The sequence below is a fragment of the Arvicanthis niloticus genome, chromosome 12, assembly GCF_011762505.2.
Source record: "Arvicanthis niloticus isolate mArvNil1 chromosome 12, mArvNil1.pat.X, whole genome shotgun sequence".
Lineage (NCBI taxonomy): Eukaryota > Metazoa > Chordata > Mammalia > Rodentia > Muridae > Arvicanthis > Arvicanthis niloticus.
Window position 1 is genome coordinate 21,013,783 of NC_047669.1, and position 20,533 is coordinate 21,034,315.

A 20,533-nucleotide genomic window follows, 5' to 3' on the forward strand; every position below is an offset into this window, starting at 1 on the left:
TGCTTGCATAAATGTGCTCATATGTGTGGATGCCAGAGGTCAATCTCAGTTACCACTCCTCCAAGGGCTACCCATGTACTTTGTTTTCCTGAGACAGTGTCTCTCATTGTCCTGGAGTGTGCCCAATAGGCTAGGCTGTCTGGCCAGAGAGCACCAGGAATCAGCTTTTCTCTGCTTCCATTTTTTAATGTAGATGCTATAGATGGTCCTCATGTTTGTTGAGCCATCTCATTCCCAGCTGATGTCTTTTCTATGCCATGCAACAAGCTATCTTTTGTCTCTGAATCTCTTGTTATGTGAGAGCCAGAAGATGAGGCAGGGTATAGTACAAAATGATGCTTTATCCTAAATTTATAACCTTAAATGTAACATGCAGCTTATTGCTACATAAGGATAGCTACAAATGGAGACTACTACAAGTCTGTAAACTGTTGTGTTACAATGTTAACAAACGGGACAGCCTGACACATTCTGATTGAAAGATGTGGGGTGGGGCTGTGGAGTTTTTCAGTCCTGTCCCTACCTTCTCCATTGATTTTAGCATAGGCTACTAGTATTTAAGGTGTACTGGGCTTCAGCCCACTTCCAGGACCAGCATGCACTCCCCAGGTTTGCCAGGACCAAGTTTGACTCTTGCTCTGGTCAGATACTCAGGGAAACCAGATGCAGAGGGCAAATAAGGAAGGTTGGTGCTTTCTAACTTTTTAAAATGCATTACCTAATTTCACCCCAATGAGTCTGTTTACAAACCAGGAGCAAGGAGTGACCATTTCAGTGTTTCTTCCTGAATGAGGAAAAGTGGGGAATTAAATATAGTGACCCAGGCATTAGAGTTCCACCCAGCATTTCCAAGCTTGGTGACATCAAGTGGCAGCTCAGAGATCTGATCCTCAGCGGAACTTCTCATCCTCACAGCGTCTCTAAAGCTGCTTTTAAACAAATAGACATGTGCAAATGAAGTATGGCCAGAAAGGACGTAGCTTTTCCATCCTGGAGATGCTAAAAGAGCCCTGTCACAGGGAAAGGGACTCACAAAGAGCTCTGATCACAACAGAAGCATGCAGCCTCCCAAAGAAGAAACCACCCCTCTTCCTGCAAGAGGCCACCTGGCTTGTGGCACAACCCCATGTGGCCCTTTGTTTTTAGCAAGGTCATTTCAGCTGGACTCTGAAACAACTTCTATTCACAGAGGAAAGACACTGGCAGAGCCAGCTGGCCCGGGATGTGGTGGAAGAAGGACCTACCCTCCCTGAGAGAAGACTGCCTTGGACACTCTCGGAAGACCACAGCCACTGCCCATCTGCAAGGATAGGAGGCGGCAAGTTCAGGGGCAGGTAGGATGGGAACTGACATGTCTGCCTAGGATATGGCCTCTCTCTTCTTCTGGCTACTCAGAACATGAAGCAGAAATGAAATGGACACCAAAGCAGTGGATGGAAAAAAAGACCAATTTGGAAACTGACACCCACAGCCTCTGTCCTCATCCTCTGCCTCCCTGTCCTTCTGCAGCAAACCCAAGCCTTGCACCTACACTTTCTCTTTGCATGCAGTTTCTCTACCTGCCTGTCTGATCAAGTCTGAAGGATGGAAAAACCTGTTTTAACCTAAAGGAAACCACATAATTACTAATCACACCTGTAACAGGCCAAGGAGAGTTTTCATGTAACTAGTAAGCTTGGACACATTTTGGTTTCATATTTCCCCCTGATTCTGGAAACACAAACAGACTATAAGCTTTCCTGAAGGCAAAAACTGGTACCCCTAACTCTCCCAACTAGTCTGCAATGGAGAACAACAGGAAAAGGCCATATGATCATTTGATCAACCCCCCCGGGATTGGTGTATGTAAGTAACTGTTCTGTGTACTTGTGGAACTGATAAAGTACCCCATCGTGGTCAGGGTTGGGCCGTATGAGTAAGGGCTGGCCGTACTGCAAGTCTGCTACAAGGAGTTTCTCTTCAGCTGGCCAGTTAGAAAACCTGGATTTCCTGCATCCCAATCTGGAAATCAAGGATGTTCTCTTCCCACAGAGAACCAGGATGGGGTGTGTCACAACACCAAGGTCAGACTTTGGCTCAGGCTCCAGGCCAAAACCCAGCACATGAATGACAACTGATGGGAACAGATAAAGTTCCAGCTGTGGACAGAACAGTACCAGAGACTTGAGGGAGAAAATGCTCTGGCATGAGGGCCTTGAAGCTCTCCAAACCAGACCTGGTCCTCAAGTGACCTAACAGAACTGGGAGTTGGGAGAGAAGGAGCTCTGGGAGAAGAGAAGGGGCGGAGCCATTAGGACACACACTGGGATTACGTCAGTATATTATCCGGAAACATATCTGCCCTCGCTGAGTCACCAGACAGAGTGCTCCGTCTGGGCTCTGGGAGAACTGGCTGTCATCCTCACTCAGTTTAGAAACAGCAGCATCTCCTCAGTGAGGCAGGCCACTCCTGCTGCCTCCAGGCTTCTGCATGCTTTGACCTGGCAAAGGGCTTGAATCCCTTGTCGTGGGACAGGGGATGTCCTAAAGGAGGCTTAGTCTGGTGACTTCATGCTGGCATGACTCTCTGGTAGTGGCTCTGAGGAGTCTTTGAGTGAGGCTGTCATTTACCTTGGTGCTCTGCAAACTTAGAGACAAGTAGCAAGAACCCTGCAAACCCTTCCCTACTCAAAAGAGCTCATGTCATATGGATAATCTGATCTCATAAAGAGACTAGACCGTGGACCTCTTACCTGTGACAAACTAGGCTCAATGGCCCTTTTCAAGTTTTGTTCATGTATTGTTCTTCTTGGACAATACTGGACAGATGAGGGAGAAGTGTGGAACAGGTCTTATCTAAGGCAGCTCTGGACACCATGAGATGGTGGTAGGCAAATGCCTCTCAGCAGAGGATAGCAACACACAGGAAAGCCCTGGGGAGTGGTGTTTCTCCCATGTTCTTGTCTTCCAAGTGTAAAGAGGAAAAACAGTGTTTGGAAGGAAAGGTTTGAAAAGACAAATTAGGCCTTTCTCTCCAGCTCTAGCTGCTGAGAGTGGTGATGAAGGCTGTGAGTATCTCGAGAGGTAACAAAACTCGGGCACCGTAACTTCTGCTCTGCTACGAAGGAAGGCAAGCCGGTGGTGGGGCTCTGCTTTTCTCTAGCATCTCAGAATATGACTTTATAAAAGAAAGGTGGGAATTATTACATATATGCCATATTCTTTAAGCAGATTTCCCCCAAATAACATCATTATAAAATGCCTAGTTTCAGCCGGCAATTGTATGTCTAAGCTAGCCATTTCCACGTGCAATATTTTATTTGTATTTACTACATTTATCAGAGGAAACTTGTGTTAAACCTATTTTGTAGTGGACAAACAATAATTGTCCATGGCTACTTAGATTTTAGTATTTAATTAAAAAATATTAAAGTGAAGCCGGCCAACGTGAGACCTGATGAGCCAAGAAGAGAACATCACTATTTTGGAGCCATTTACAATTCACCCATGTTTTCCCACGCAGCTGAGCAAAGGTCTTCTACCACTTGGTGGCGGCATACCTGAATTGCCAAAAGTCTTTAGTGAAGGCAGCCTCTGTATAAAACTAGTATCCAGGAGCTTCTGTATCTCATGGATGCTTGAGAACATCATAAACTACTCTGAACGCCAGCGAAGGACAGAGCATAGGACCTAACCAATGATGAGTCTGAAAAGTACTGAATGGGAAAAGTGCTGGAAAAGCCCCTGAAGTGGGGGGGGGGGGGTCAGAGGGAGGGAATAGCACCAAATCTGAAACCTGTCAAGGAAGAAAACCACCCCCCCCCCATTGCCAGGCTGCTGCTCAGCATCTGTATTCAAGGAGCTCCCTTTTCCCCAGCACAGTCACCAAATGAGTCCTAGCTAAATTCAAATCACCCTGATTACCTAGCATGAACATCAGGAAGGCCTGAATGCATTGGGTCTTATTTCTTCTGACACTGAAGTTTACCTAATCAAGGTTACAGCGGACACTTCAGCCTCTTAATCAGCCTGCTCATGGAGAGCGATGGGCTCCAGCAGCTTAAAAGAGATGTTAAAGACCACACCCGAGCTTCCCAGAGATGAACTCCCAGGAGGCCTCACTTTCCTGACAGAGGGCAAGTAAGGTCTCTAGTTCAGCTGGGCATAGAGAGCTTGACAGCTTTCGCTGAGCCAAGGCAGGGATTGACAACTCAGCCAGCTGACAAGCTAAAACAAATGGTGAGAGAGAGAGGAAAAAAAAAAAAAAAAAAAAAAAAAAAAACCAAAGGTTCACCAAGGACAAAAATCTGGCTTTTACTGTATATCACATCAGCCTCTGTCAGGGGATCATGCTATAAGTAAGGATGTCCCTTGCCTGGGAGACTCAGAAGCACAAGCCCCGTGATCAAACCCCTATCCTTTACACAGCCCGGATCAGGCCTAGCTGTGTAATGTGTGCTGTGTTTTCTTCATGCTGGTGGGGGGACAATGTTTGGGCAGTGTTTTCTGGACAGTGGTGATCAAATGCACTTAAGCTTTGTGCCAAAGTAAGGATCAGAAGTTGAAGTGAGTCACACTGGGAGTATAATTCAGGAATCTTGAAAGCAATGTGGCGATTTGTCTTATTCATTGTAAACGTGAATAAGCATGACTGCCACAAATCTATACCAACTCTCCTTCCCAAAATAACCAAACCAAACCAACACAACACAAACCAACCCACCTAAATCTATAGGCAACTGAGAAAAAGTGGGGTTGGAGAAGTTGCCTTCCCCAAGGAAGAGCGCACCAACTGGTTGACCAGTGCCAGTCGGCCTGGAAAACACACACAGGTAGTTTTGTGTGGCCTGAACAGGCTATACTTAGGAATGTGTATGTATATGTGTGTGATAACTGTTAGAAAGGGCCATGAATTTAAAGTAGAGCAGGGAGGGAGGGGTAGATGTGAGAGTCTGGAGGGAGGGAAGCGGAAAATATTGTAATTATAATCTCAAAAATTAAGAACAGAAAGAAAGCACTGAAGATGCAGACAAGAGCTTACATATAATGACGTTCACTGAGGACTGTTTCTGACGGTGCTTTGGATAACTTAGATGTCTTACTGCACTATTAGCTAGTGTGATGTCACCCTGACGCAAGCTAGCGTCACCTGGGAAGAGGAAACTCCAGGTGAGAAAGCTCTTCCATTACACTGGCCTGAAAACAAGCCCGTGGGGCATTTTTCTTGACTGGTGACTAATGTAGGAGGGTCTAGCCCATTGTAGGTGGTGCCACTGGGCAGGTGGTCCTGAGCTATATAAGAAAGCCGAGAGCAAGCCAGTAAGTGCCGCTCCTGTGCTTTACTTTCGGCCTTGATTTCCTGCTCCGATTTTTCTTCCTAATGGATTGTGATTGGAACTATAAGCTGAAATAAACTCTTTCCTCCCCAAGTTGCTTTTGGTCATAGGTGCTTTATCATAGCAGTAGAAACCCTAAGACACTTCTGTTAGAGTTAATTTAGATGTGATACATCCCATGATACAGCTTTACTGCGCTAAGAAACTATCTTGTGGTATAAAATGAAGTGAAAATAGAATAAATGATAGGACTCACTGTTTTTTAAAAAGCTCTAAAACACAGGAAGGAAACATAACAATACATTAACTCTTATTATCTGTAGGTGGTATAGTTATAAGCTCTTTCCAAAAGATTTTTTTTTTACTTTTCCTAGCTACCTTTCCAATTTAAAAAGAGGGCCAAACATTAGACATATACATTCATTCACTCAGTATCTACCATTGAGCTACTCTGTTTTTATCCTGTAGCTTTCCCACTATGACTTAATCATAGCTCTATCCCTAACAGACCAAACGGTCTGAGGGACACCATAATAAGGCAAGGTAAAGAACTGCCACCACTTGCAGCCAGCTGTATCTTTTTGAGGTGGTTCTGTGTGTCACCCAGGTGAACCCTCACGCACATTGTGATTCACAGGCAAGGGAAGGGTTAGTGAGCACACCCATACTCCTGCAGAAGGCAGCTCTTCTGGGATGGAGGCCCCCACAGAATTTGCATGTGTGTCCATAATTTTTCTCAAGCCTATTCTGTCTCTGCATTAGCAGACAATTTCCTTCTACAAGGTCGGTAGCAATGTCCTCTCTTTGAAGCACATGGAAGACACGTGGAGCAGACACAACCCCTCCACTAGGATTCTTTCATGCAGGGCTTAGTCCTTGATTTATCTCCTGAAGGCATTTCCTGGTTCCAGGTCTGCTCCTGGAAGTAACTCACGACCAAATGGTTTCTGCCTCTGCTGGCCTGGGTTATCCTTCTCCGGGGAGTCACAAATACAGCCTTTGCATCTGAAGTGTTCTGTTCAGCTCTTCCCTTCCTCCTCACAACCTGTTTCTTCAGGCCTTTCATAACCCCTGCAACAGTTGGCCCTACTAGGACTGCGCAGATCTGCCAAGTCCTATGGCAGTGGACTGTCACAGGAGTGAACCAACCTCAAGCTGCACATTAACTGACTGCTAATTCCAGAAACGTGCTGACTTCAGAAGACGGCAGAAGGCAGAGACACACAGGCAGCTGCATGATAGACCAACCACAGGCCCGAGGAAAATGAGAAAGGAGACCATCCCTAAACTCTCATAGGGTGCACCCTACCCAGCAGATTTGCATTGGGGGAGGGGTGTCCTCTGCTATGGACAGTCTTTATTTAGCTCCTTAAAAATCCTATGATTTAATGCTTTTACATTTTTCCTATGTCTCTTGGTACAACCTGGTGCTTTCCATAGTTGAGCACACACAAGCTGAGTCTGTCTGTCTGCAACGGAAACATGAGGAAGAAACTCTAAGACACCTATCCCGATCCCCCCAAAACTGTACCAAATTCGCAGAGGCACAAGCCAGCTCTGTTCAGCCTAGGTTTTTGGTACCTGCCGCTTGCATTTCCTGCCTCAGCCCCCTTTACACCCAGCTTCCACAGAGAACCGTTGGGAAGCAGGTTGGAAGGCAGTAGGGGAGTCTACTGTTAGCACATGTCTCCAGCTCCTTACCCCCCCCCCCCCACCTCCCACACTCTTTTCCAGTTCATTCTTAACCATTTTTGGGCTATCTCTTTCCATGTGGCCTGTCTTTGGGGCTGTCTCTGTCCATATATCTCAGTCCCCTGTACTCTGCCACCACTACGCCCTTTACTATGGCTTTGTTATCATTTCAATGCATAAAACATAGGCTTTGCTACTTTGGAAATCAATATGTCAAGTTTCTCAGAAAATTGGGAATGGATCTACCTCAAGACCCAGCCATACCTGGACATATACTCAAAAGATGTTCCACCATATCACAAGGACACTTGCTCAACTGTGTGCGTAGCAGCTCTATTTATAATAGCCAGAAACTAGGAACAATCTAGATGTCCCTCAACTAAAGGATAGATTTTTAAAAAGTGGTACATTTACACAATGAAGTATTACTCAATTTAAAGAAAAACATGGAATCTGTAGGGAAATGGAGGGAACCAGAACAAAATTTCTAGGTAACCCAGACCTAGAAAGACACTTGTTGTATGTACTCACTGATAAGTGGATATTAGCTGTGAGGTAAAGGATAGTTACGCTACAGTCCACAGACTCAGAGAGACTAAGTAGTAAGGGGGCTTAAGGAGGGAGCTCCAGGATCTCCCTGGGAAGGGGAAACGGAATAGATATCATGGTGGACTGGGGGTGGGTAGGATGGGAACAGGAAGAATCGGGTGTAGCAGGGTTGGAAGGAGAGAATACTGGGAGAGACAACTGGATTAAGAGGCATTTTGAGGGTGAGGTAGGAACAGTGCAATGGAAACTCCAAGGAATCTATGAGGGTGACCCTAGCAAAGACTTCTAATAAGGGGGACACAGAGCCTGAACCAGCCGTCCTCTGTAACCAGGCACGCTCTCAAGTAGAGGGATTGGGACACCAACCCAGACACAAAGCACATTTTGTCATGCCTGCAGAATGTGCTGAAACTGAAGCCTTGTATAATCATCATCGGAGAGGGAAGCTTCCTCCAGCAACTGTTGGGGGAAGATGCAGAGACACACAGGCAAATACTGGGCAGGGCTCAGGGAGTCTTGAGGAAAACTGAGAGAAAGATTGGAGGAGCCAGAGAGGTCAAGGATGTGACAAGAACATGGCCCAGAGAATCAGCTGACAGGACTCAAGTGGGCTCACACAGATCAGGGAGCATGTATGGTCTGACCTAGGTCCTCTGCATACATGTTATGGTTGTATAGCCTGGTGTTCTTCAGGACTCCTAACAGTGGGAGCAGGGGTGTCTCCCTTTGCCTGCCTTTGCAACCCTCTTTCTTCCTATTGGGTTTCCTTGTCCAGCCATGATGGGAGAACATGTGTTTGGTCCTACTGTAACTTCTTATGGTGTGTTTAGTTGATGTCCCTGGGAGGCTGCTCTTTTCTGAGGGGAGGGGGAGAGGGAGTGAATCTGAGGGAAAGCAGAGACGGAGGGGAGAGATTGAGGGGAGAGATTGAAAGGAAACTGCAGTTAGAACATAATATATGAGAGAAGAATAAATTTAAAAGGGGAAATATACAGGCTTTGATGCTTAGACATCATCTAGCTTCAAATTTATACTGGCTATGAATCCACAGAACAATCATTTAACCTTCCCTAGCCTCAGTTTGCCCTTAAGTGAAATGGGAATAACAACATTACTTCCAAGAACTATGGGAATTAAGTCAGTGTTTGTAAAGTCCCAGCAGTTCCTGGAGCAGACCTAGTAAGTACCCAGTAAATGCCAGCCATTATTATCATCCTTCATCTATACTGATACAGCTGTGCACGCCCTAGGCTTCTCCATTCCATCCTCCACTCAGCTGCCAAAGCCAATCTAAAAACAAACTTTTATTGTCCTTCTCCTTATGAGTGACTATCAGCAAAACTTCTTTATTATTCTCTCTTATATTACATCCTAACTGCAGGGTCCCCTCCCTCCTCTCCTCCCAGTCACCGCACCACACATACCCCACAGCTTCCCCATTCCCCCAACCCACTCCTCCTCCAATTCCCTTTAGAAAAGGGCAGGCCCCCCAGGTATATCAACCAGACATGACATATCAAGTTGTGTAAGACTAGGTACCTCCCCTATTATTATTAAGTCATTAAAACAACTTAATAACGTAACAGTCTTAACTGGACCTATGGAATTCCTCTCTGATACCCTCAAAAGTTTCTATCCTCCTGGGTTTTTAAAACTTAATTTGACCTCTGACCTTCTCTGCCTCACGCTCCCCTTGCCCCATGCCCTTTTCTCTGCCTGGGCTGCCCATCATCTGAGTATTTAAAGCCAGAGTCTCCCGGTGTTCCAGCCTATGCTTGGAGTACAGCCTTGTAAAACCCCACCCTGCCCCCAAGGCAACAACGCCACAGGTGACCATCTGCAAGCCCACAGCACTGGGCCCAGCTCTGCATCCGGCACCTACAGGTGCTGCTCATGCCAATGTGCCTGCAGGCAGGACTCTGCCAGGCCACAGAAGGAGGATCTAATCCACCCTCTGCACCACGGCAGCACTTGGCAGCCCTTCCTTCCTTCCTAGCAATCAATGAATTGAAAAGAATTTCACTTATTCTTTGATATCGATATCAATTATAGCACCTCTTCAAAGTACTGACAAAAGTAATCATGATTGATTTCCCTTGTTTGAGTTAACTAACAGGAGCTTCTCAAGAGACACTTTAGTACCCCATTAATCTTCTATTAATAATTTTGTTACGAGTCCCCAGAGTCAAAAGTTTTCGTTTTCACTCAGCGTTAGAGTTGAAGATTCATCTATGGCGTGGCCTATTCCTCCAGGGCAGGACAGGGTCTCACAGGAACCTACCTATGATGGGATGGCTGTCACTACGCCGAGTCCCAGACCAAGCGAAGCAAGACAGTAAGAGAAAAATAAACACAAGGCTCCAGGCAGTGGCTGTTTCTGGGGCATGCTGGAAAGGGAGACAGCTTCGGGAAGCAGGACTGGACAGCTTGCTCAGCTTCTCAGGTTGGGGGCTAGGGTGAATGGCTCGTCTTACTACCATGCTCCGAAACTCCCATGTTATATATATATTTAGATAGCATATATTGCTGTGTATTCATGTGTATAATTGTCTTATTATTACTACTAATACCTCCTTTGGGGGACAGAACAATGGTTATTGAGAGACTAAAAGATTTCTTCCCGACACCTTTATAAACTAAATGTTAGAATACTAGAGTAAGCAATGTGGAAATAGCATGCCCCTGTCTCACCCTACACTGAATATCTGCAATCAGCACCCCTGAAAACACTATACAGGGTCATAGAAGGCTGACCCATATCAACGACGTCAGTGGGCTCCCTTACCACCTTGCCTTTGGGAGAACTCAGTCAACAGCAAGCGGGAGAGAAGAGCAAAATCATGATATCAAGTCCCTGTCCCCTTCCTGCCAGGGAAGCACTGGTGGTATTTCTCCCCCATACCCATGGCCCATCTCTGGAGCCCCTCTGATCCTCCCAAGCCCTGCCTGGAAAGACTCATTGCCCTAGCTGCTGTTTCAAAGCTTGTGGTTTCCCCCAAACCTCCTCACACCTTTATAAGCTGCCCCTTATAGTCTTCTGAAACAACTCAGGCTGCGGCCACGTGTTTCTTGACAGCAAGTAGTAGAGAGGAGACCTGAAGCTGTGGATATGAGACCTCTCCACCCCCTTCTGCAAAGGTTGTCGTGACTCTAAGGAAAGTTCCTTAGCCGCTTAATAGAAAACTGCTCTTCAGGACTGATGTTACAAAAGGATTTAACTGAGACGTTTGTGTGTGAAACGTGGAAGTGCAATAGAAATGACAAACCTTCCACACAGGCAACAAAATAAGCCTAAAGTGTCGTTTACAGTGTAATTTTTAGGCAAATGTAAACAAATAGTGATCCGCTGATCTTACTGGTCCTGCTCCTGGCCCCTCCATCACCTTGGTTTCTCCCTGTACCTTCCTTTAAGTGGTAGTCCCAGAAGAAAGGGCGAGGCACCAACAACAGGTCCCGACAACAAAGGGCTTTAGGTGGTGACACTCTAGATAGCTCCAGCTTTCCTGTGTTAAAAGCATCAGGAGGAAACCTTTGAGCCTTCCTCCTCTTCCTCTAGCTGTCTTTCTGGCCCTTTCTGCTTATTTTTATTTTTTTCCGTGATGAAGCACAAAGACAGTTCTGGCTTTAAGCCCAATTTATCTTTTGCTGGAGTCAGTAGAAGAGGTGCAAATATTATCAAACAATAAGCCACAAATAAAGGCACTTTGGTTTGACTGGCATTAAAGAATAACCCATCCTAATTTCTTGTCATCTCTCCTGGCTGATGTGACACTTGAGTTCCTTGACAGAACAGTCAGCATCTTGGCAGAATTGCTAATAAGAGAGTTGCTAGGAGGTACAGACTTGGTACCTTAGGAGCAGCAAACAGATGATGGCGACAAAGCTGGGTAACAGGGATGACGAAAAGAAGCAAGTTGCCGTGACAGAAACAACCCTCACTCACTACCTCAAGCATATGATCAGTCCCCAGCAGTCCACACTGGGGACAGCACCCGGACATCTGGTTACTCCTGGCACTCATTTGCAGCCCTATCTATCAGTTTTGAGGGATGTTCGCCAGCTGATCATATCTGAGTCTTTCCTTTCCAATCCTTGTGCACACACGCAACTACAAGCAGATAGCAGACCAGGAGCACAATAAAGGTTAGATAAGCACACGCGGCTGAGAAAGACACTATGACAGCACGCAACGATTCCCATCTAGGGCCTGGCTCACGGTAGCCATTCAGTGAGAGAGTGGAAGGAAAGACTTTTAAGGTATTTTTGCAATCTATGGTTTCTCAGAACGAGATGCCTAGAAGAGACTTGGGGTGCGGATGTTCAAACTCAACAGAAGCAAGATGGGAAAACGCCTCAGCTCAAGTTAAGAAGGACCCTGCAAGAGTAACAGAGAACTGTTGTGAACTATTACACCCTTGCATAATCTCTGGCCTCAGGGAATGCCCCAAAAGTCTCATCAAGAGCCTTAGGAGACCACAAAGCAGTTCTCTTGGGAGTGAAGGTATAGACACGATGCCAGACATCAGTTCTCTAGGGAGCCAGAGAAGGATGTGTCTGCTGTTTTGAGGGCCTGAATTTGATGGGGTATATGTTTTCCAATGTCAAAGCAACCTAGAACTGAGGACAGGAAGGAGACTTAGAAACACAATCCTACATCTGATTTAATGGAACCATTCTTTCTATAGCATTCCTAATGGAGAACGGTCCAGTGTCCAGTGACCTGGCCAGATACAGCGTGCTGCTGATGCACAGCTCTCTAGTGGGCAGATTCTTCACTTGAGTTCTGATCACTACCTCATACTAGGGGTGCAGCTGCCCCTTTATGGCAGCACCCCTGACCTCTGACATCAGGGACTATTTCTCTCATCTCCCATTGATGAATTCAGCCACTTTGACTGCACCCTGCCTGGCGTGTGAGAGTGCAGGTTGTGGTGTCTCAGAGCTGAACACAGTGGTCTGGACAGCGCATCCTGCCCAGCAGACGTACTACTATTCATTTCTAATCATCGTGACTGCTGTCAACTATCTTCCAAACAGGCTGGTCCCTTAGAATCCAAGATCCATCTGCCTGTCCGTGGTCTTTCCTGTTTTGTCTTCTATTAGCTGGTTCAGGCCTGTGCTTGAACACAGTCACATCTGTACTGTCCTTTACAGTGGCCAGTTTGGATTACATAGAAAAATATCCAGGTGTCTCCTACTTTCCTCACTATGCCTTTTCTTGCTCACCATGAATCCTCAATCTGCCTGGCACACGGAGGAACCAAATTTTGATAAATAATAAATAAAGGCCCGAATAAATGAATATCAAATGTTACCTACAGATCTGAGCACACCAGCCTGTAATAAACACTGCATCTCCAAACTGAAATCCATTCTTTCAACATCTCGGAGCATGACCCAGGATCAATAATCTCTTTTCATCAGAATCATCCACCTAATGTAGCTTCATCTCACTCCCAAAGCCAGGATAGACAGAGGAGTAGCACACTGAGGTTCTGAGCTTTCCCACCACACTTCACTGCCTTTAGAACAATTCTACTGCCGATTCTGTTCCCGTGAGGGATGGTGTGTGAGCGCCCATCCAACACAATTAGGAAATGATTGGTGGGCAGGACTAGGTGGTAGAGTGCAGCTGGTGCTTACAGTCCCAGTGAATATGGGTCCCTATGGAGGGAGGCGAGGGATCACAGCCCATTCTCCCCACTGAAGGTAACAATTGCCTTCCTGCCTCCTACCCATGAGAAGCTGTGAGGAGCCTGTGTGTGCTGGGGCAGTGGTGTGTGTGTGTGTGTGTGTGTGTGTGTGTGTGTGTGTGTCTGTGGGTGTGGGTGTGGGTGTAACACAAGCTGCCATCCTGGGAAGCAGAGACCAGCATGCTGTATGCCCCTCACAGACAACACTATCATCTCCCTTTGTTCTCCCGACCTTCCTCTCAGCCCCTCTTGGGTTTTATTTTATTTTTTTACCCAGTAGAAATCTTTTCCTTTCTTAATTGCTTCCAATCCATTTTGTCCCAGTCTTTGCTTAACAAGTCAGAATGAAGGAAAGTGTGTTCTTCTAATTCTTGAGCTTTTATTCTAAAGAAAGAATGAGCCTGTCTTGGGTGCAGGTATGCCATGAACGCTGAAGGAAGAAAAATGTATCCTTCATGTCTCCTGGGAATATAATTTCTTCTGGCTTTAAAAAGAAATGTGAGTCTATCATGAATTCCCACGAAGACCCTTCAGGTAGACTGCTTCAAGGACTGTCTTGCTTCACACCTACTAATATACTCGGAAAAGGCACTTTTTGAAACTGCTTAGCCCCAACAAGGCTCAAGTACCAAATCATATAGCACAATCATGGGTTACTCGGACCATTCCCTTGCTCTCAGTCAGATGGGAACGTTTCTTCTGTAAAGACCTCCAGACTCTTTATTCACTGCCTCACCCTTTATTCACGCGCCGTCATACTTTAAAGCTCCTCAGGCATAATCCAAACTTATTTTACTAGAACTTAGGACCCTGGTGGATATCATCAAGAAAAAAAGCTCCTTCTCCACATCTGCTGGTTTACAGCCTTCTGCTCGGAGCTCTCCAGGCTGACCAGTCCATTCAATGCATGTTCCAGCATGTGATGCTGCTCCTCAAACTCCTTCCCCACCTGCCCATCAGCATCCTCCAATCCCCTTACGCTTCCTGCCCTGGAGCTTTCAGAAGCCATGCTTGCCTCACTTGACACCTGCCTGGAGAACTTAATCAGCATATTCAAAAATATCCCAGGTCTCCTTGCAAAGACAGAGCAGAATTTATAGCTCATCTGCCTAATTTACTAATTATCCCATAAAATGGGAGTTCTAAAAGCCCAAGGCACCTCGTAGTCACTCACTCTGCTAAGAGACCAAGAACACTGAGTGTCATAGAGGAGTGAGTACTGATGCCTCAGTCCAGTGGGTCACGCCTCAGGCAAGCTCTGCAACATCCCGAAGAGCTGCTCACATCCAGTGTCAGCCTAATCAATCCCTAAATACATATTTCAAATTCCGTACGTATTTGCTCAGGCTGTTCTTCAGGGCTCTTCTGGCTCTTACATTCTAACTAGTCAAAAACGTTCTTCCTTTACTTCCCAATGACATAGACTGTCCTATGGCACATCCTCTACCACCCACCTCTAGGGTAGCACTGAGTGGGTTCCCAGTCTTTCTTTCATTATCTCCCTTTGATCTGGAGGGGCTATTTATACCCTTCAATGTCTCAATCAGTGAAACCTAATACTGTACATGTATCACATGTATCTATGTGTGTGTGTGTGTGTGTGTGTGTGTGTGTTTAATATATACAGAGTAAGACTCACTTGCTGCCCCTGGTAACAAATCTTCAGCAATGTTACCCTGCTTCAACTGGTACTTACATTGACCCATGTGTTACTTCTGCATTAGGTTATTTGCCTCCAGATCCAAGAGACTCTGAAGGTAGCCATTTTGTCAGCCAGAATGGGTTAGCCAGAAGTTTTCATGAAAGTAAACAGCAGCGCCTCATTCTTCCAGGCCAGGCCAAGTTACCTCCTACCGCAGGCTCCACACCAGTGCTCGTAGCCTGGGTGGGATTCTCACCTCTGTCCACAGTTACCACTTGAGATGAATCAGATGAATCTCAGCATGGTCAAAGGGAATGTAACAGTAAACAATGGCTGGTGCTGTTCCAGGAACAGTTAGAAGCCAATCCAAGGGCCTCTGGCAGGCTCAGTGGCTGTCTCAGCTCACTGGCATCAGCTCCCCCTCCCTGCGGACAGTTCCCTTTCACCTTACCTTGGCACGCTGGCCAAATACGTCACGAGTTTCCGTAGGTCTTCCTGTCTTATTCTGTCATGATTGCTTCGGGCAGGGAAGGTCAGGATGGGTCCGCCTCGCTTATCACGCCCCCCTGGAAGAAACAAGAGTGGGTAGTTTCAGAAAAAGCATCAGGAAAGCCAACTCCAGATGAAAAATAGTGTTATGGTAGGTCAAAAGAACAGGCGGCAAGTGCCTGGGGAAACCAGTCACTGCTTCTTAGCTGGTAGGAGCTACATGAAGAAGGTAAGGTGTATGACTTTGGGCAAGTCTCTTTAGATTTCTGCTGCCTTATCTAGAGACTATAAAAATGAAGGTGGGCACATTGCAGAGTTATTGTAAAGATTGCTGAGAGAGCAGGAGAAGGCACACTGAAAAGCACATATGAGATGATAAGAAGGTGGTTATAGCCATTCTTGTTGAGAAAACAAGTGCACACGAGAGCATACTCCCCCCCCCCACACCCACACCCACCCCACCCCACCCCACCCCCCACACACCACATTACACAAAGATGGTGGAGGAGGCTACAGGCAAGAGAGGATTAAACAAAATCAAGGCACCACCCCAGCAGGGTGGATTTGTGCAGATACAGAGTTGAGCCCCAGGCTTCCCAACTCTAGAGCTTTCATAGCCTCTATCCTAGCTCTCTGTATTGATGACCACCTCCATCTCATCTGCCTTGGGAGAGAAAGGTCCTTCTCTCCTGACTGTGATCCACAAGCCACATGAAGAAAGGAAACAGAAGGGTTAGACGACAGGTTCTCAGAAGCTAGAAGGCTCTCAGACATCTTCTCTGCTAGCCTTGATCCCAGCATCCTAAGCATTTTTATTCTTGGAGGTGTGTGTGTGTGTGTGTGTGTGTGTGTGTGTGTGTGTGTGGTGTCTGTCTGTCTGTCTGTCACAACTGTTAATTTTCTCCCTGACCTTCCATGGATTCCATATAAGAAGGGCTATGGGACCTATGCATAGACTAAGCAGAGACTTGCATAGGCAGAGCGTGAGCAGTGGCTCGGAGGGTTGGTTGATAACAGTTACAGAATAACACACAGCAGAAGGTAAGGTTCTGAGTATGTAGGGAGCCTCCAAAGGTGGGAAATGGCCTCTTTTGTCTCCAAAGGTGTCTCTTTTGTGTGGATCAAGTGGTCAGAAAAGAAGGCAGGATCAGACCGGTCTTCTTCACAGTGGAAAGAATAAAGAGAGAGCGGCATTGTGCTGGAAATCTGGGGGCAATGCACGGAATGAGGCCTCACCGCGGGTACAAGATGAGGGAGCTGGCACTCAGGTGATAGGGCACGCCAGTCTCTCTATGGCAGGCTGCAGAACCCAGGAGGGAGAAGAAAATAAAGTCATGGAGAAGGGCAGCTAAGCCTGACTCAGAGCAAAATAAGAGACCAACACCACCTTTCAAAGTTAAGGTAGGCTTTAGTTCATGAGGACAAGGCCACAGAACCATTGCCAGTAGAATCCATCCCATAGGAATGGGGATAATAAGGGCTTCAATGATAGATGCTGAGAGACAGCATCTGTTCTGGGCCCTATTCTGTGATGGCAGAAGAGAGCTAGTGAAGACTGTGTGTGTGAGGAGCAGCTGGTGAGGGTGAGAACTGCTCGACCACATCAGGCCATCCCAGAGAAGATGGATCCTTTGCCACCTATCCTCTGTCTACCAACAGGGACAAACAGGAAGGATCAAAAACAGGAGAACAAGACTATAGACAATACATCAGAGGTCAAAATCATGGCTGGCCATAGTAGAAACAGGCTTAGATTCTAGTGTCCAGAGGCTGAGCATCCATTAAGGTGAATCACTGATAACCAAGATAGATACTGACATCAGAAGATCAGCAGAGATGAAGCATGAAGCTCCAAGGCTAAAGTTGATGTGCATTAAGAGAGAAGAAACACAGACATATTTAAGGCATCACAGATGCGTGAACTTTAATAGAACTATTGACTTGCATAACAAGTTCTTGCCCTTTACCTACCTGTGCAAGGCTTTGGTGGTAGGAGCTACAGGATAAGTAAGAATGCAGAGAATGGGAGGGGGTTGCGTATTTTAGAAATGTCAATGGCTCTCCTTCTGTGCAGACAGGAAAGCAAGGCTGGGGAAGGAGGAAGGCCCAAAGTGAGAGACGTTGATGTTTCATTGACTAATGTAGGGGAGGACTCACACTCTCAGGATTCAGCAGGCTCCAGTTAGGGTAGCAGATGGAAGGAGCGTGGGAGGGAGACACATCTCAGGAAGCGTACCAAAAGTTGGATTCACATAACAATAGCTCTGCACGATTTTAATGGATTCACACGAGTTTTCCCCCAAAGGGAATGAGGAGGTTATTTTGTAGTTGGAAATGCCATGTTAGACTAGATAAAGTTGGTTGTTGTAAGATTTTACAGAGCCTTAAAATGTTAACGTGCTTTGATGGATAGTCCAAATTGAGGGTGGGAGGACTTTAATATTCAGCAGTTCCCAAACTTCTTTCCTCATTTTTAAAGATCATCTTATGGAACACACTTTGAAACTCTGGAGCCCAGAGTACAAAAGGTTGTTCCCAGTAGCATGGAGCATTACTGAGAACAGTGGGAAAAGATGACAAGGGTTCAAAACCAGAAAAGAATCACCAGAAGGTAGCCAAAGGCAGGGTGTAAGCATGTGAAGATCCTAGGTTCCCACACAGGAGAGATGGGTGGAAAGAAGGGATCAGGGTGCTGTGGGTGGATGACCAGAACCCCACAGCCGTGAGCCATGAAACACGATAGATCAGGACCAGGACAACAGAGGCACACCAAGGGACAGAAACAGCCACTGTCACATACACACCACATGCCTGCATGCAGAAGTGGTTGGGCTGTCCTGGACTATTCCAGATGTCCGTTGTCATGGTAACATGCTTTGTGTTACGTGGTCAAAGCTGCGATGCTGGCAGAGGAGGGCGGGCACAGCAAATGGTCCATTTCTCTGCCTACCATGCTCCTGGCTTTGCTCTCAGAAGGAAATGTGACTGCCACACATTTAGGATTTCTCTGCTTGGTTCTATTTTCATGTTATGTTTTCTGACTCAGCGTGTACAGAATAGGGAAATCAGTTTTTGTTTTCCTTCTTAGGTGCAGTCAGCCATTATCTCCCAATCACCTTCAGTGCCCTTCCCAGGCACAGAGGGCAATGTTCCCTAATCTCAGAAGCTCCTGACCAGGCAAGCATGGATGAGTCAGGCTTGGCTCATTCAGGAACATAGCAGTGAGTGGCACACTGCCAGTTCCTACCTGCCTTGTCCCTGACTGCCTTCCTGGCAAACTCCTCCATGAGTTCAATAAGGACAATTCCCTATCTCTTATTTGGCTTTCCCAGGCCTGGCTGGTCCCCATTCACATCCAACTGACCTACATAGGGAAACTAAGCCACTAACAATGGAACAAGGATTCCCATATGAGAACATACTATGTCTGTCTTTATAGTCCCTGAATGGATGCTGAACAAGATGGTGTCGGAAGAGACAGACTAGGTCTGAAAAAGCCTCTGGAGGAGGGGAAGTGGACTATAACTTGGGAAGGAGAGGAGAGGCTCAAGCTGGCAGGCTTGGGAAAGTCTGGGAAGGAAACTGTCTGACATGAGTCTTTCTACAATCCAGCAGGCACTCCAAATCCTAGTTTGCTTTGTCACAAACATGCCTCAGTGCTGGAAACATGCCGCAGGATCCTCTCGAAGGCTGTTCGGCTATGCCTCTACACCTTTAGTGACGAGGCTCACTACTTATCACAAATAGGGCAAAGCAGTTTTTGGATCACAGTTGTCTTAACCAACAACTGTGAGAAAATACCAGTCCACCCACTGCTACAGAATGCACACAGCATCTTACAACGGCTTCTGTGCACCCAGCACATGCCTGTCTCCCCTCCCATACCACACAGGCTTGCTGGCCACCCTTTTCTGATAAGGTGGAGACATCTCAACTATGGTTTCCCTTCCCACAGAGGACCTTTCCTCCTCTACTTTTCTTCTGTGACAGTTGTTGCAAATCAGCCAAGCCAGCAGGGCCTATGGAGTGAGTTACTATACTGTGGAGCAAGCTCCCTTGTGGCCCGTGGCTCCATGGCCAGTCATTCAGACAAAAAACTATCTGGAAACAAAGGCTCTGTCTACGAGGTGTATGCAGGGTTACTCTCTGTACAGCTCTAACTGCCAAGTTCTGACCAAGAAGGAATCCAGTTCAGCCATCAAGTTTGTGACGTCATGGGAAACATACATTTTACCTAATAAAACATACATGGCTAGGTCTAGTCTAAGAAAATTGTTTACAAGAAGCAGTAGTTGGTCTGAAGGCTACAGATAGCAAATACCCAAATTAGATGCTGAGAGGCCCAGGTGCACAGGATTGGCTGGGAGTGACTTGAGGAAAAATATTTGGGGGTTCACAAAAGAAAAATAAATTAAAATAAAATAAACCAAGAGCAAAACTTGAGAATACAAACACTTTTGTTTCCATTTGCTAAGAAAACAAATGATGAGAAACCAAAAACCAAAACAAAAAAACCTAAAAACCAAAACAATAACAACAACAAAGAAACAAATAACAACAACAAAACCCCTTCCTGTTTGTGACCCACTAAGAAACAACAGGAAACCCTGGGGAACATGTGGGGTAGATTTGCTCTTCCTACTGGAACCTCTCCCAGAGCCCCAGTGGCCCTGGCAGAGAGAGCAAATCAGACTGCGGGGTTGTGAGCTGTGTGTGGACCTGCCTGATGTTGCAAGCATCCTCCAGAGTCTCCAGGTGAGGTCAGGGCTCCCTTTCCTCTGCCTGTCACTGGAGGGAGGAAGCAGCCACGACAAGCCTAACTGTTAAGGCATCTCCTCTCACAGAGGACAGTGAGTGATCACACAAGTACACACACACACACACACACACGCCCACACCCACACCCACGTGAACACACACACACGCACACATACTCCTTCTTGAGGTCTACTACAAAGAAGCATACTCACCAGACACAAAGGCCACTTTCTCCTTTAGGATAGGAAGGACATCAGAAGCTTTCAAACCATCATTCCGAAAAGATCCTGTGGGACAACAAAATGGAAAGAGAATAAAGATGTCAGCTACATATCAGCTAGGCCACAAGGTCCCACCCTCAGCCTCCCAGACCCATCATGTTGGCTTGTGTAGGT

General features: G+C 46.4%; 1 protein-coding gene across 25 annotated transcripts in view; it reads right to left on the reverse strand.

The window, feature by feature from the left end:
- Kalrn (kalirin RhoGEF kinase) overlaps positions 1 to 20,533 on the reverse strand; it is a 592,635-nt gene that overhangs the window by 396,704 nt on the left and 175,398 nt on the right. For all 25 annotated transcript variants that reach the window (XM_076942866.1, XM_076942849.1, XM_076942848.1 and 22 more), the window contains exons 2-3: positions 20,351 to 20,425; positions 15,343 to 15,457 (exon numbers count right to left, since the gene is read on the reverse strand). In XM_076942866.1, coding sequence (XP_076798981.1) covers positions 15,343 to 15,457; positions 20,351 to 20,425 — 190 coding nt within the window. The remainder of the gene's footprint in view (positions 1 to 15,342; positions 15,458 to 20,350; positions 20,426 to 20,533) is intronic.